At 40.6% G+C, this 17,223-nt stretch overlaps 1 protein-coding gene across 1 annotated transcript in view; it reads left to right on the top strand.

Moving 5' to 3' along the window:
• Positions 1-17,223, top strand: part of MOCOS (molybdenum cofactor sulfurase) — a 228,043-nt gene that overhangs the window by 124,955 nt on the left and 85,865 nt on the right. Inside the window, exon 5 of the mRNA XM_075142346.1 lies at positions 3,224-3,300. Coding sequence (XP_074998447.1) covers positions 3,224-3,300 — 77 coding nt within the window. The remainder of the gene's footprint in view (positions 1-3,223; positions 3,301-17,223) is intronic.

Consider the following 17,223-nt stretch of genomic DNA (forward strand, 5'->3'; position numbering starts at 1 on the left):
GCCATTGAGTAGGGAAACAATTTATTTGAAGCATCAATTGCATCCAACGGAAAAGTAGCCATTTAAGTCAATGTTTTGCAACGCAAGGAGCATGTTTACTCTCAATCCTAAATACAGTTAAATATTCTGGGAGACAGTTCTTGTGTCAGAAGAGCGGAATAGGTACCCTTCATAGCATCATGTTTTGCCATGGTACTAATTAAAATTACTATAGCACTTAAGCCTTAATTTACTAAATATCAGAATTTATAGATTTGCTAAATATCAGAATTTATAGATGATTCCTGTAAATTTTTTCTGGGGATAAAGCAAAATGATCGATTCAATAGCTGGAAATATGGGGGAAATTACAGCTTTACACGAAATTGCACATCAGGTGTTCAGTAAATCTGAAGAATATACGTGAGAGTCAAGTGCACTGGAAGTAGTGTAAATATACATATTACAGGAATAATGAAATATTAGTGCTTTCTTTATCAGAAATGGAAAGCTGGTAATGTAGAAATAGAGGGGACCATATGAACATACAAAATACAGGAGAGGAATGTTGCAAAATAGTCCATATCTAAATTGTAAAAAGAGAGACTTGCCCATATCTTTGAGCAAATATGTTTAGCATTATTTTCAATTATTTTATGGCTTCTGCAATGGAGGCTCAGAGCTGGCAATTTTTTGTCATTCAGAAAGAATATATAACATGGGTTTGACAAAACAATACAAGATGCATATACTGCCACAATGATTGTAGTGTTCTGAAGCATAATGTTTGATCAAAAACCCACAATTGTGTTTGCTTTCTTTTATCTGAATGGAAAGAGATTCCTAAGCTCTGGACTATTTCCATGAAAATCTTTAAGATCTTAGAACAGTAACATGGTTCACGCATCTCTTCTATTGCTTAGCAATGGATGTACTGCAGTTGTCTGCTTAGTTAATAATCACATCTAATGAAGAGAAATCAATTTTTGCTTCCCCTTTTACTATAGGTAAGATTCGGAGGCCTTTGAAGATCTAGGCTGGCACCTTCGTTGCCCTTTCAAGTGCTTTTCTATTCTGATAATGATAAGATTGTTGAGAGTAGTGCAGTCTTCCTGATGGGCTCAGTGCCAGTGTCTCTGCTCTGGTCTTTAGTTCCCAGTGTTTTATTTGCTTTGCTAGCCATTGCCAGTAACTGAGCAGGGCAGGTCAATTCGCCCTCACGGATCCTTTCCATAATCTCTCCTTGGCAGCCGTGTGGGACCACTGTGACATTTCCTGCAGCCAGTGCAAATTTTTAATGTTTTTCTCCGTTTAATTCCAAAAGCACTGTTAGCTTCTGCCTTATCTCTTCTTCCTCCTCCTCCCCCAATTTTTCTGGCTTTTTGGATAGAGTATTGCTTCCCTCAGATACTGGTCCACAGGTCTCTGAAAATATTCCTGGTGTTAGGTCTCTTTCAAATCACAAGTGGCCATTTTAAATTTCATCACTGAAAACCAGCAAGGTTTCTTCCCTGAAGTTCAGGAGCAGTAGGCTTTGCTATTATTACTAGGCAAGATTCAGAAATTCCTAAGACGGATTCTTTGGCCTACCTTGTGTTGAAATATGTAAGCATGAGTGGTCTCTTTTGGGCCATTCATCCTTGTAGCAGTCCACCACTCTTCTCTTACCACTTGGTTTGTAATTATTTGCTGCCTCTATCTGTCTTCTTTCATCCCAGCTGAACATATTACCATGTATACACAATACTCTTGAATTATTCTTTTGTGTGGAACTTTACCAAATATTTTTGGAAGCTTTATATGTCCTTCACCTGACAGCGTCACTTGCAGTTTAAATTATTTGATAACTATAGAAAAATGAAATAGAAGATAAGTAAGAAAAATCACTGTAGAAGTGAAAGCTATTACACTATTCTGTTGAGATTTATTTTATTAAAAAAAAAGGATTTAAAGCCTGACATTTTTAACCTTTGAGCCTTTTCAAAATACATATTTAATTGTGGCATCAAAAGCTTTTTACATGCATTATGAAAAATGATACACCCAGCAAAAAAAAAGTAATCCCCTATTTTCTTGTCTATTATGTGTACATGTAAAGTATTTTTGCCCAAGAGTGCCCCTGTTATGCTCCAGGTTGTCCAGTCATTTTTCAATGTGGACATCATCAGCCATTTCTGAGAAAGATTCAAGGAACACCAGGTTACCGGGAAGTAACTCATCCTCATGGTCAGAGTTTGATTTTAAACTTGAACCATGAGATTTGGGGTTGTTACTGGTGGGCTCATTTCCAGCATTAACTGTTACAGTTTTGGAGATAGCTCCCTCCTTCTTAGACAGTTGCTGTGACCCCAGGTTCAGCCTTACATGGTAGCGAGTTCTGTACAGTTTTGACTTCATCAGTTGTCAGCATTATTCTGCGTTCCCCTTTGTAGTGAAGCAAGCTGAATGATCACTCCTTAAAACTTCTTGTGGTCTGCAGTGCACACAAAGCCTAAATAAAACATATGTTGATGCTTGATATGGTGTCCCTTCTGCCCCCTTGAAATTCTCTTTGGCACCATTTCCTGAATACATCCCCACCTTGGAGCTACACCTTCTCCTTCTGAACTGTGGGATGGCTGCAGTAGTCGATCAAATCCGGCATTTTTGTTTCCATTTGGTGTTCCCATTAAAAGGTGTTGTAGGGGATGTACATTTTCCCCCACCCTTCTATAAAGTTATTGTTATAGGTCAGTTATTTTTAATTTCCAGGAAGAGCATATGGAGGGACACTTGTTAGTGATCTTCCTCTTTGCTCCAGGTAAGGAAGGTCTCTTCTTGCCTTCTAACTCAACTGTGTTAGATGTAATCACGTCGGAGTTGAGGGGCAAACACAAAGACTCCACCTGTCTCCTCACCTATTCCTGACATTTTCTGACATTGTCAGAAGGTAACTTAGGACCTTGTGACATTAACTTATAAGACATAACTGTTACCCATTACTTTAAATATCCAAAACCCAGAAGTAGCCCACGCAGGGGAAAATACGACTTTCTCTGCGCAAGCGACTGTTCATATGAGCATCTATAGCTTTGAACATATTTTTTCTTCATAGGACACTACAAGACTGGAAGATGAATCCCTAAGGGAAGAGTTCCCACTCTGCGAGTTAGATTCACTTAAAATAATAACTCCCAAAATAGATTTAAAGTCTGCACCCTAGCTGCATGATTTGTTTACTGTGCTCATTTGTTCTATTCTTTAGGTTTGAAGACGGCACAGTCTCTTTTCTTGATATCATTGCTCTGAAACATGGATTTGATGTTCTGGAAAAACTCACAGGTCAGTTAACATAACTCTAATACTGAAGAGTGAAGTTCCAGATTTATACTCAGGGCACAAGTCTGATCATATTTCCTATGGCTGTAGCCTAATTTTTCTTTCTAGATTTATTATCCATGTTCATCAAGGTGAAGATCAGACTTCAGTGTAGCTCGTTTATCCAAGTCTTGCATATTGGATTATTCCAGCCTGGTTTGGAAAAAACAAAATATGCAGACTGTTTTCCACAAGTACACACACAAGGCTTGAGTACATCGAGCACACCTAGTCTGTCTCACACTCACAAAATGCAACAAGAAAATAATGGTAGAAAGTAGCTGAGCTACATCCTATTGAGACTTGATGCAGTAAGAGTTCCTGCTGAGCATGAGGACCAGGCAACTTTACCTGGTGCAGGAAAGCCATTTGGTAATACAGATTAAGAGAGGAACCAAAAAAGAGAGTTTAAAGTACACACCAAAGCTTTTTGTTAAATAGGAAATATAGTCCCACTGTGCAGGTAGCTATCTTCAAACAGCGAACTTTCCAGACTATGACTTTTCACAGCAATTTATTTATGTCTGTATTTTGACACACTTTAGTGGAAAGCAGCATTATGTTGTTAGGGGTTTTTTTCTCATTTTGTTCTCTCTTTGATGTAACTTAGTACTTTAAGTCTTATGGAAATTCCCAGAAAAGCACATGGTTGTGAAATTGTAGTGCAGTTCCTGCCTCTCGAGGTGCAAAGTGAAAGGAGAAGAGACAACAGTCACAGGCTGCAACAAGGGAAATTCTGACTGGGCATAAAGAAATAATTTTTCAGGATAAGGGTAGTTAAACACTGGAGCAAGTGCCCAGAGAGACTGTCAAATCTCCATCCTTGGAGATGTTCAGAATTTGACTGGGCTTAGCCCTGAACAATCTGATCTAGCTTTGAAGTTACTGCTGCTTTGAGCTGGAGGTTGAACCGGATGACCTCAGGAGGTCAAACCTAAATTAGTCTATGATGCTCCAACTACCGAAGGCTAATGCCTCCCTCCAGGCAGAGGATATTGTAATACAAGCTGGGGCATACTGAGCTGTGAAGAGTGGAAGACAGACCTTTCCAGTTACTGCTTAGGGCATATTCGTGCAGTCGACTGAGTCTGCGGCTATGTGCAGAGCTAACTACATTTGAGATTTGTAAACAGGCTCACAGCTTGCCATCTTGATCTTGCCTGTGGTTTATGGAATTGAAATTCTCCAGTCACACTAACTTTGGGAAGCTAGTGCAAACCTGGCAAAGGTCTCTTCGCAGTGGACTTCCCTGGGAAGATCATTTCCATGGCACATTTACTACCATGACTTCATCTCCCCAAGCAAAGAGCAGGTAGCCTGGGATAAGAGCCTTTAACATGGAGCTAACGCTAAAGTCCCAAATAAAAATTTGAGCTCATCTTCAAGTCAGAAGCTCTATGTGAAGAGCGACACTCATGTGCCTTGTTGACTCCAGGATAGCCTGCTGCTTGTCTGGCTCAGCACCCCAAACGCACAACCTCTCTGTGATTGCTGCCATGGGTCAGTGATTCTCCTGAAAGGTCAGGAGATGACACCTGGCCAGGGAAGCTTGCACCACTGGCTGTGCAGGACGCTTGCACCATAGTATGCTTCTACATGTGGAGTGTGCCAGGTTAACAAAATGTGTTCCTGAAATACGTGTTTCGTACTCAGTTATGTGCACAGTTAATGTGTAATGTCTGAACCTCCCTTCTCCAGTGCACTCTTCGATTTCCTGTATAAAGGCCTAAAGTACATCATGATGTAAAAGAGAGCCGAGTCCAGGGAGACACTGACTATGTATTTTTCAGGCTGGTATAATCTCTGCTAGTGTCTGTGGAGGTTTATTGTCAGCATTTATCTGAAGGTTTCTTCTTCCTCGCAGAGCAAGACTTCTGTGAGGAGTATTCTGTTAGATGCTTGAGGTCTTGCTCATGTGGAAATCAATAGCAGAGTTTTCATCCACTTCAATAGGAGTCTGACTGAGCCCCAACAAGTAAGGATGTTTTACTTTATGATGCTCCGCATGGAGACCAGGGATCAGAAACCAGCCTTTAGTATATATGTTGTAGTAGTATAAAATGTGTCTGAAGAATGTGCGATCTTAAACAAACACATTCCCTTGTAAAGAGGGCTAACTGCTTTGGTTTAATGTATAGAAGCATTGCCTGCCCTAATGGGAGAATTGATGATAGCATCTCCTCCATTGTATTTCTCAGCCATCTAAACCTCCTATTGGTACCTATTTCAGCTAAACAATTGAAAAATCTCCTAATAATAGACTGAGGGGAATACTTAGCCCTGAACCTGAATAAAGGGGCTAGCAGTGGAAGAAAGGGTAGAATAGAGGCATGAATAAATGTTGAGACCTTTCAGTCTTTATTATTGCTTTTAATTTGCCTTCTGACCTATAGTAGTGATGAAAATCTAAGGCAGCTGAAGTGGCTTGGAATAACCTGTCAAAAGGGTTCTCCACAAAACTGTTATGAGGGTGGGTGAGTTGGCCTTAATTCTGGACTTAATTAATTTATTGCTTATGGGTGGTGTTTGTTTGTTTGTTTGTTTGTTTGAAAATGTTTTAAATTCTGGCTTGAAGTAATAACTTTTTGTCTCCAGTATCTGATGAACTCTTTTTTTCTTTAACACTCATCAATACCAAGCCTAACTGGTTCAAATTTATACTACATTTATACTGCTTTGAAGGGAATATGGTGAATGGTTGTATTTGTTCATTAATAAAAAATGCATTTGACTATATCAACACCATATTTTTTATCGGTATGCTTGAATAAAATCATCAAAAGGCTTTTTATGGCACTCTTTATCACATTGAGAAGAGCCGTGGACTCCTGTCTTCTGGATGGTAGAACACTTCTGTAGATGAGGTGAGAACTGGACAGGCTGGATCGATGGGCCAACTGTATGAGGTTCAACAAGGCCAAGTGCCGGGTCCTGCACTTCGGCCACAACAACCCCAGGCAACGCTACAGGCTTGGGGAAGAGTGGCTGGAAAGCTGCCCAGAGGAAAAGGACCTGGGGGTGCTGGTTGACAGCCGGCTGAACATGAGCCGGCAGTGTGCTCAGGTGGCCAGGAAGGCCAATGGCATCCTGGCCTGTATCAGAAATAGTGTGGCCAGCGGGAGCAGGGAGGTGATCGTGCCCCTGTACTCGGCACTGGTGAGGCCGCACCTCGAATACTGTGTTCACTTTTGGGCCCCTCACTACAAGAAGGACATGGAGGTGCTGGAGCGTGTCCAGAGAAGGGCAACGAAGCTGGTGAAGGGCCTGGAGCACAAGCTTTATGAGGAGCGGCTGAGGGAACTGGGGTTGTTTAGCCTGGAGAAGAGGAGGCTGAGGGGAGACCTCATCGTGCTCTACCACTCCCTGAAAGGAGGCTGTAGTGAGGTGGGTGTTGGTCTCTTCTGCCAAGTAACTGGCGATAGGACAAGAGGAAATGGCCTCAAGTTGCGCCAAGGGAGGTTTAGATTGGACATTAGGAGAAATTTCTTTACTGAAAGGGTTGTCAAGCATTTGAACAGGCCGCCCAGGGAAGTCACCATCCCTGGAGGTATTTAAAAGACGTGTAGATGTGGCACTTAGGGACATGGTTTAGGGATGGACTTGGCAGTGGTGGGTTAACAGTTGGACTCAATGATCTTAGAGGTCTTTTCCAACCTAAATAATTCTGTGATTCTATGATTGTAAGTTTAGTAAATTTGCCAAAGCAATAATGTCTGTTGTCGGATGTATAACATCATCTCTATTGAATTAGCTTCACAGAGATATTTTTGGTAATTTTTGCAGAGTATTTTCATTGATGTATTTTAACTGCTATAATAACCTTTTTTTTTCTGATGTCCCTTACTGCACAGCTTGGATTTCACTAGACAGCAAGCTTTTTTGAAGCTGAGAATTGCTGCGTAAAAAATGTGGATGTGGCTTCAAATTTTCAGATTTATAATCCTTTCATAAGAAATGAAAAATAAAAATTTAGGAATATTTCTATTTTCAATTTTAAAGTGTATTTTTTCCACAGTGCTAAAATATAGAAAGGTAAAGAGAGATGAGAAAAAAATATAGGCTGAAAGAGTAAATTAGAAGAAACCTATCCTGAGGAGAAAATTGAAAAACAAAATAAAAAATGGTTTTGACAAATACTTGAATTTTAAAACTTTTGCACTGCTGGTGTAGCCTAGGTACTTTGATGGTCTCTAGTCAAATTCTGGATTGCCACACTGAAAAGCAGAAGTGCCAGTACTGCCTCTTTACATCTACAAGAGACCAGAGTGGAAGAAGAGATTGAATTCTGTAAAGGATTTTAATCACTGCGTAATCCACAAATTTTCCACAAAGTCAGGCTAGTCCTACACCATTATCTGTGACCCCAGATGAATTAAGCTTGTGTTCCAGTTGAGTAGGAAATTTCAATGTCTCCCTTCACGGTAAAACTTACGTGATTATGTTTACGTGTAGCTACATGTAGGTATGTTCATGTAGGTACAAAAATTTCTACGTGGTATGTTTTTTAATTAGAATTTAATCATACAGAAGATAGATCAAACAAGGACCATGCAAAGGTGATAATAGCCGTGATACGGCTATGGTCACATTTGGGTTTTTCCATCGTAAAATGCATTTTGTGTCCCCACTTATCGAAGCTAATGTGAAGGGTGACTGCAGTGCTCCAGCTTCCCCAGCCCCATCAGCGTTTCTGGTGGCCCTTCTGTGTTGGCTGTGAGAGCAGGGCTGCCTAGGGACCTGCAGTGTAGCACCACAGCCTGCAAAGCGGTACATGCTGTCCAGAGCAGTGTGGTTACCTTTCCAAATGTTTAGCTCTTCAGTTTCTATAGGCATTGAATACATCTGTTCCTGGCACGACCAATGCAACAAGAGATTCAGTGCTTTGCAATTACCATTTTCCCTTCTCCATCCTTTTTGACCCTGCACATCACTGAAAATATTGGAGTTTTGTAGGTTATTTAATTTCTGTCAAAGGTCCACTGTTCCTTTTGAACAGAGATTGTTGGCATTTGTGTGTATACAACAAAGCCGTCGCATGCTGTAGAAACACTTCGTAATCCAGAAGGACTGCAGATTTGTTTTAAGCCACTTTATGCATATTTCTTCCACTTCAACTGTCAGAGTTTGCAGTGGCAAAATGCACTGTCAGATGTGAACCACTTCTGAATCTCACTTTGCTTAGCTCCTGGAGTACTTGCTTTGCACCCCCCCAACACAAACAATGATTCTTATTCTGGGTTGGAAATAGCCTGGAGTAGAAACAAGCAAAATAAACAAAGTATTGTTATTAATTGTGTCCTTCTGTGTAATAAAAGCACTGCTGAAGTTGTTTTGGGATGTAGTTGTGGTAGGTTGACCCTGGCTGGACTCCACCGAAGCCGCTCTATCACTCCCCTCCTCAGCTGGACAGGGGAGAGAAAATGTATCGAAAGGCTCGTGGGTCGAGATAAGGGCAGGGTCATCACTCACCAATCACGGTCATGGGCAAAACAGACTCGACTTGGGGAAATCAGTTTAATTTATTACCAATCAAATCAGAGTAGGGTAATGAGAAATAAAAACTAAATCTTAAAACACCTTCCTCCTACCCCTCCCTTCTTCCCGGGCTCAACTTCACTCACGAATTCTCTACCTCGTCCCCCGCAGCGGCGCAGGGGGATGGGAATGGGGGCTGCGGTCAGTTCATCACACGTTGTTTCTGCCGCTCCTTCCTCCTCACTCCTTCCTCCTCACTCTCTTCCCCCGCTCCAGCGTGGGGTGCCTCCCACGGGAGACAGTCCTCCATGAACTTCAACGTGGGTCCTTCCCACGGGCTGCAGCTCTTCATGAACTGCTCCAGCGTGGGTCCCTTCCACGGGGTGCAGTCCTTCAGGCACAGACTGCTCCAGCGTGGGTCCCCCACGGGGTCACAAGTCCTGCCAGCAAGCCTGCTCCAATGTGGGCTCCTCTCTCCATGGGGTCACAGCTCCTGCCAGGAGCCTGCTCCAGCGCGGGCTCTCCATGGGGTGTCACAGGTTCCTTCGGGCACATCCACCTGCTCCAGCGTGGGGTCCTCCATGGGCTGCAGGTGGATATCTGCTCCACCGTTAACCTCCATGGGCTGCAGGGGGACAGCCTGCCTCACCACGGTCTTCACCACGGGCTGCAGGGGAATCTCTGCTCTGGTGCCTGGAGCACCCACCTCCTCCCCCTCCTTCTTCACTGACCTTGGTGTCTGCAAAGTTGTTTCTCTCACATATTCTCACTCCTCTCTTTGGCCGCTGTTGCGCAGGGTTTTTTTCCCCTTCTTAAATATGTTATCCCAGAGGCGCTACCACCGTTGCTGATGGGCTCGGCCTTGGCCAGCAGTGGATGCATCTTGGAGCTCGCTGGCATTGGCTCTGTCGGACAGAGGGGAAGCTTCTAGCAGCTTCTCACAGAAGCCACCCCTGTAGCCCCTCCCGCTACCAAAACCTTGCCACGCAAACCCAGTACGGTAGTGTAGTTGGATTGTACTGGTGTAAATATTGAAGATGGGGAGGGAGACCACTAATGGAAGGTAAATCAGAGTTTCGGCGTTAGGCAGTGTCATGAAAAATAGAGATCTGTTTCTGATATCATCTGACTAAATTCTTGACCTTTCTCAACTTCCATTTTACAATAAGGCATATTTCATACGAGAGTTATATCATGATGTGTGTGTATGTAAGCCATTTTCAGAGGTCTTGTGTCTTTACGATTTTTAAACTTAACCTTTAGCTGGTATGTATTTTTATTAGTAAGTTTTTATCAGTTTTACAAATGATACTAAGGTACTTAATTTGCAATTACGTTAGAAGGAGTACTTATAATATCTGTTCAGGAAACATTAATTCTCTTCAGAAGAAAATATAATATGTATTGCAAGAAATTTTAAGATGCAGACTAAGTCTCCTAAGGATGATGAATTGAAAGTCTTTTTAAATTCACTGGATGCTTGATTGGTTGTTGGAGAGTAAAGGTCGTGTCGGCTTTCATACAGGCAATTATACCACACAACAGCCAAAGCGAAATACAGTGCAGGATGCTAAATGGTGAAGCTAACTTTGATTTTTAACTTGGTCTTTGGGACTTTTGAGTTGTGCTTTGCCATGTTATAATTTTTATCATCCTCTGGTACATCAAGGGCTGGTTGCAGCCAGTGATGGGATGTGGGGCAGCCTGTGTTTAGTGGTACTGCAGAGATTCTCATGTGTGTTGTGTTTAGACACTTAGGGTTATGCAAGTTATCCAGTTTAGGGCCAGAAAAGATTTTCTCCTCAGTCAAATTGGCAGGGATTACTGGCATTTCTTCTCCTGTGTGGAGTTTGTCACTGCATCCTGCCATGTCACCTAAACTTGGACCATGGGTGTGATGCTTGTGAATTTTACTGATTTTGTCCTTGGTGCTGCTTTCGTTCATAATTTTAATGGATTTGTTTGGGTTTTTTGTTTTAAATCGTAAGATAATACATTAATACATGTGTTCTGGCTTGTGATATATAGGTGTGTTGGAAGTGGATGCTCCATTTTGGCCAACATTTATGAAATTCTTCATTTTAGGGGGAAATTCTTCCCTTGGTTTAAGAGAGAGAATGAATCATTGATGAAATTTTTTCTTTCTCTGTGCCAACCATTTGCCACAAGATGAACTTTAATGTAAAAGAAACCTAGGCAATTTGTACTAATCTCCTCACCTCATTGCTCATAATTAACACCTTCTCTAACTGTACTTGAGAGAGAGTTATGCGTTGTTGGGGTTTTTTTCTGAGAAAAAATGTTTGATGAGTTGACAATAGGGAGAAGATGCTCCATCCATATTCTAAATATGAAATTATGGATACACTGAAGAGAGGGCATTTTAAATTCTGGCATTAGAAAGAAGTTTGACTTCTAAATGTGAAGAGAGTGCGTAAGAGCTTAAAATCCAAAGGTATTCCAATTCCCGTACACTACTGATATGTCAAAAGACAAAAATCTCTCCTCTCCTTTCATGGATAGTGAGGTGACTGTTTCTGTTTTTAAATTTCTGTCCCAAGATAAACTTGATTTAGAGAACAAACTAGAAAATAAGTTATTTATTTACTGCTGACAGTTCTTGCTGGTTTTATTGGCTTTCTTTTGTGACTTGCCTAATGCAAAGTAGACATCATTTGTACCACTGAAAGCAGAGCAGAACACCTAGAGCATGATTTGAGCAGCTTTGAAAAAGTGAGATGCCAGAACTGCCTTTGCAGACTTTAATGTGTATATAAGGTTTCTTTCTGGAAATAAAAACTGCTTTTATGTTTTGGGGGTTTTTAATATGCATTTGCTAATATTGATGTGGATTGCATTCACAAACTGCCTAATCTGTGAAGAGGCCTAGGAAAGGACCAAAAATGTCAGAGTCATTCCTCAGACCTGTAGAGATAACACAGGAAGAGGTAGTACAGCACGTAAATGTCTTGGGTGTTTTTGCATAATACAGCTAGAGAGAAAAATAGGCTTCTTAGGAACTAAAAGAAGGGGAAAATGTCTTTATTATAAGCTGAGCTGATGAAGAAAAAGTGCAGCACAGCTGACAGAAAATATACTTTTGGCAAGAGATAATTGTTCTGTGTTCAGACAAAAGAGTTAGCAAGACTTCTGCGGTGAAGGCATTTGATGGCACCCAGCGTTATTACAGGGGAGGGATTTGCAGCAGAGTCTTTTCATGCTTGGGAGACTTCTGGGAAGAGGAAGCTGGGGCAGCTGATAACTGGGGGATCACCACAGGTGCTTTTGCATTGGCTGTGGCTTTCCGAGACAAGGAATGGCAGGGAGCATCAGTGTCCAGCACTGACAGGCTTCTGACTCATCCAGTGATAACTGAGCTCTTGAGGTCTGCAATTACTGAGAACTCCTTTGGCAGGGCTGTGTACATTGCAGGTGTCAAATATTAAAGACTACAAGGAGAAATTTGTGGCAGTTTTGTTTTGGGGGGCATTATGTCTTTCCACATGACAGGGTGCTGGAGTCACTGATCTTGTTTTTCTCACCAAGGAAGCATTAACCCCACCCTGTTGGCAGCAGAAGTCTCTTGTATGCCAGTTAGTGTGGCCTGTGCCTGCCTTTCGTCTTCCATCCTTCATGTGTCTAGTTTAGTCTGTAGATGAAGAAGAGATTAGTCACAAGTATTCAGTGTCCTACTAGTTACACATCCATGTTGTAGATCGGTAATTACTTGTGAAGTTATTGGAACCAGCAATAATTAAGTTCACAGTATGTGCTTTGCTTTTTGGTATGATTTACACACCTTCATCTAACTTGGTTAAATCATTACAGAAAAAAAGACCCAAACCAAAAACAACCAAACATGGGGAAGAAATAGGAAGAACAGCATTTGCACGGGGAATATGACAGCTGCTGAACATGTTAGTATCCTCAGTTGTCTTGTGTTGCAGGTCACAGTGTTGACTTTACTAAAGCCAGCAGAAAGGCCAAGGAGCCAGCAAATTTAAAAGAGCTATTTTTCTGGATCCTAAGAAGCAGCAAAGTGCACTCCTACACTTGTCATTCCCAAATACAGGCTTTAAGTCAGGAGTATGGTCATTAGTTGCACATTCTTGTCTGTTTTCTGTCTCTGCTAATCCTTTTTTTCCAACCCTGATTGGTAACATAAGAATGTGGACGTCCTGGTTGAGCTGGAGTAGCTATAAATCAGAGTTGTTAATGAGCTGATAAGAGTAGAGTTTGTCCATGTGTTAGTTGTTCAATTTCTTTGAGATAGTGCGTGGTGATCTAACACGAATGATAAAATCCTGGGCCTCTCTCTCCCAATCACTAAAATCAGGAGAGTTATACAGAAGTACTTAACCAGAAAAGCAAGATGGGACAACATTTAATAAACTGCAGTGATTAATCTATTTCTATATCTACTCTATTTATTTACTTCATAATTGTGTTCCTAACCAAAGAGATTGACTTTTTTTACAGTAGTACAGCAAATGACTAAGGAATCAGAATGTTTTTTTTATTATATAGTATGTGAATCCTATTTATCCCTGACTTAAACTGTGGAGCCTCGTTCCTATTCAGATCATCCATTGAACAAGGTTTTACTAATGTGAACACCAACGGTGCAGTCTAATTTTCTTGCAATTCTGTGTACCTTACTGCACATGGGATAATACAAGAAAGGTGGGGTTTCTGCCTTACATCAGGTGGTTGCTGTGAAACTAAGCCCTGACCTACTGATGAATGAGAACCTCTACAGAGTAATTACCTGCACTTGTTCACTTTCAGGTTTGCAACAAGAGGTTGCATTTCACTGTGAGGACCTCATCTGTGTGGACACTCTTATGAATGCTCCCACTGAAGTCAATGGGGCCATGAAAAAAAGGCTAATGTAATGGCCAGGGAGCTAGATGAGGACTAGGGAGACTTGAGTTCCTTTCCTCGGCCACGAAATTTACTTGACTTTTATTAAATCATGTAGATACTAGTCTTCAGGGGAGCAGGGGGTTAGGTAACTAAATGTGTTTCCAGATCTGCATTTAATCTCTGGGTAGGATTTATCTTATGTTGCTGTCAGCACCTACATCTGAGGTGACCATTTAGATTCCCATTGCAATCAGTGGAACAGACAGTACTTCACCAGCTCGATCCCTCTGACCTTTTTGGAAATTTAGGATGAGAGGAGTTACAGCCAGCAATACCAGTTCTTCTCATTGTCTATTAAGGGAGCTTACATGTTAGCTTAATGGTATAGGACATTACTTTTACATAACTTTCCTGCTAATGATCCCTTTGGGACTAGAAATTTGAACTGTCATATTAGTTGACAAGAAAATAGTGTTTTGGGGTTTTTACCTTCCCTTAGATCTGCAGCTTGTGTTAGGCCGGGCAGCTTCTACATTTCTCGTGGTTGAAATAAACTAGTAAAGCAAAACAGGGAATGCACTGGAAGAACCCTGAGGAGCATGAAGGCTCAGCACGAGGTTTTCTATTTGAGAAACCTTCATCTATCTATTACTCTATGAGTGATTTCTGATTTGCAACATATATTTCATGCTTCAAATCCAAGCTTATTCAGGTAGGTGTTGCTTTCTCTGAGAGGGAAAGGCTCACAGTCTGACAGCAGACAAACTATCTTGCAAAGGCAAAAAAATTTCTGTCTCCAGGATGAGAATGTCTCAGTCAAAAAAATGTCTTATGTAAAGAATGTGTATGTACAGCCGACTTCAGAAGTCCATGGTCGTTTGCATTTTCAAATGACTGGTTAAAACGGATTAGGAGGAAAGAAAGCTCAGTTGGTTCTTTTCCATCAAAAGAAGCTGTTGTTGGGAATGTGGTTAATTTATTAGGAAAGACATGCTCAACTGAGCACATATTTGCTAATGGCTGTAGATGGAATTAAAAAAAATTAAAGAATCAGTATACAAAATGAGCAAGTAGGTGAGGCACTCTTGTGCAACTGTCTGAAAGTACAGCCAAGCACATACAATGTATTTGGGAGGCAAGTTTGAATTAATGGATGGGGCCTACCTTTTTTTACTGTAGACGCAGAATCTGTTCCCCGTTCTGCCTGAGGTAGTGTTGTGAAATCTGTCACTTTCAATAAATAAAGTGGGAGAAATTTTTGTAGCCTACATCAAGAGAGAATGGGTGTAAGAGCCAACTCTTCGATAAAGTCTGTAGGAATATTAACAGCAGTCAAGAGTAATGAAGCTCTGATCCTCTGGTTCCTAGACTGATCCAGCATCGCCTACACATGGCTAAAGGATATCTTGGAGAAGTGGTGCTTTCTGTCTGTAATACCTTTCTCCCTAGATCATTTTCTGTGTCAGATATAGTTAGGATCTGAAGGAATTGTCATCTTCACTACAACGTTGTCATTGTCATTGCTAAGAGATAGAGAACCTATAAAGTCCTGTGGGACCTTAGATTTCAAAGGAGAACAGAAGTGAGGGCTTTTAGACTTGGCTGCAGACCTTCAAAGACTTTTTGCTATCTAAATTGATTGATTAGGTTAGGCTTCTTGTTATCCTTGGAATACCCTTTTAAAATGGGGAAAAAATAAAAATCTTGCGCAGTTGTAGTCTTAAAACCTGTATAAGAAATACTCAAGAATTATCTGTGCATAGCTCCAGCTAAAAACCAGAATCGAAAGGGAAATGGAAAATAAAATTACACATAAATTAATTCCATTACATTTTAAACAATGTAATATATTGCTAATTAATTTTTGCCACATCTTGATATACTAACAAGGAAATAAAATGTTACGTTGTGGATACTAATTTCCTTGACTGATACGTGAACAGTTTTCTTACCAACATGCACCTGGAAAATGAACCTTGACAGGGCGGTGAAATAAATTTAGTTATATGAAAAACTAGAGCACACTGTGGTTAGAGAAGGGATCAGCATTTGGGCATTTGCGGAAGAAGGTCTGGCTGGCGTTAGGGGCATGAACTTCAGCCATCCCTTAGCAGATCTCAGGGTCCCATTCTAGTGCGTGGTGGCTACCATGGCAAGGATTACCTTATTTCATTTATTACATTTTTAATTTCCTACCTAACTGGATCCAGCGGTTTCAGCCCTTCATGCAACACAGAGATTTTATGCTAAATCCAAAGGGGCTAAATTAAAGTGAAAGGAAATTTGCATATTATGTAAAACTCTACTTGTTCAGCAGATCCAGATTATATGGTGCTAATCACAAACACTAGATAGAGTAAATCCTCTTGAAGTCACCCTGGGGTTAAGTCAAATGCTTTACACTCTTTGACACATACCCATGAAATATGTAATCAAGTCTGTTTGACGTCCTCTCCTAATTACGTGTGTGTATTTTAAGCAGATGCTTTTCCAGCTGATCTGTGCCTTTTGAGATCTTTTCTTCATTATTAATCAGAAAATCATGCTGTATGTTAATGGCAAGTGCCAATTATGAGAAACTAATATTAGTTTCTTTGCTTAGAAGCTGTGCTTTTGCAAATAAGACCATTGCCAAATAACATGTAGATGTAAAGAAAATGTAAGAACCTCTGAATGTTATCCATCGGGGGCATAATTATTCTACCATGTACTGTGCTATTTCAGCCTAAAACTAAAATTTATTCTTCCACATACTGATTTTTTAGTTTGAGGAAAAATATTAAGTAAAGAAAGTTCTCTGTTGGAAATAGGAATGGACTGCTTGTTTTCACAAAAGCTAGAATTGAAATGATTAAAATATTTTTCCCCCAAGACTCTAAATTCGTAACTTTTGTCAAGAATATTAATACATAAACTTAGCCTTTCGTGAATTCTTCTTACTCAGTGAGATAATATCAGGAGACAAAATTAATATTTAATTAACTTGGGAGTCACTGAGTTTTAAGTAAACCCCATTTTTATTGTGACTAGGTAAGAACAGTCTTCAGAAGTTGCTAGTGACCTAGTTGGTTTTACCCCTGCTCTTCAGCTGAAGGATGCAAACTGCCACTTGCATTTTTCTGAAGTTTCAAACTTAGTATGTTCCCTTCAGCATGTTTAGCAGAGACATCTACTGGCAAAATGTTAACTAGCATTCTCTTCCTCAGGTCCTCCAATGCCATTTCTTACACCTCTGGAGGGAGACCTGCTAATACAGAAATGAGTACTTTGAAGCTTTTAGATGTACTAGAGCATTAAATCTATCATTTGGGAAGAAGCATTAAGTAGTATATCAACAGATACAAAATTAAGAAAGGCAAAATAAAATTTTCCTATTGTCTCACTAAGGTTACTTCCTGTTGAACTACTACACTACTTTTAGTGGAGATATGTATATCAGAGAAGAGAATAAAGGAGTTTATGATCCATTGTAGATGAACAGGACTAATTGCAAATCACGTAATAATTGTAGTTGGTCTCCACTGATTTTAATTTAGTCAATCTAGA

Source organism: Calonectris borealis, chromosome 2 (genome assembly GCF_964195595.1).
Source record: "Calonectris borealis chromosome 2, bCalBor7.hap1.2, whole genome shotgun sequence".
In the NCBI taxonomy this organism is placed as follows: domain Eukaryota; kingdom Metazoa; phylum Chordata; class Aves; order Procellariiformes; family Procellariidae; genus Calonectris; species Calonectris borealis.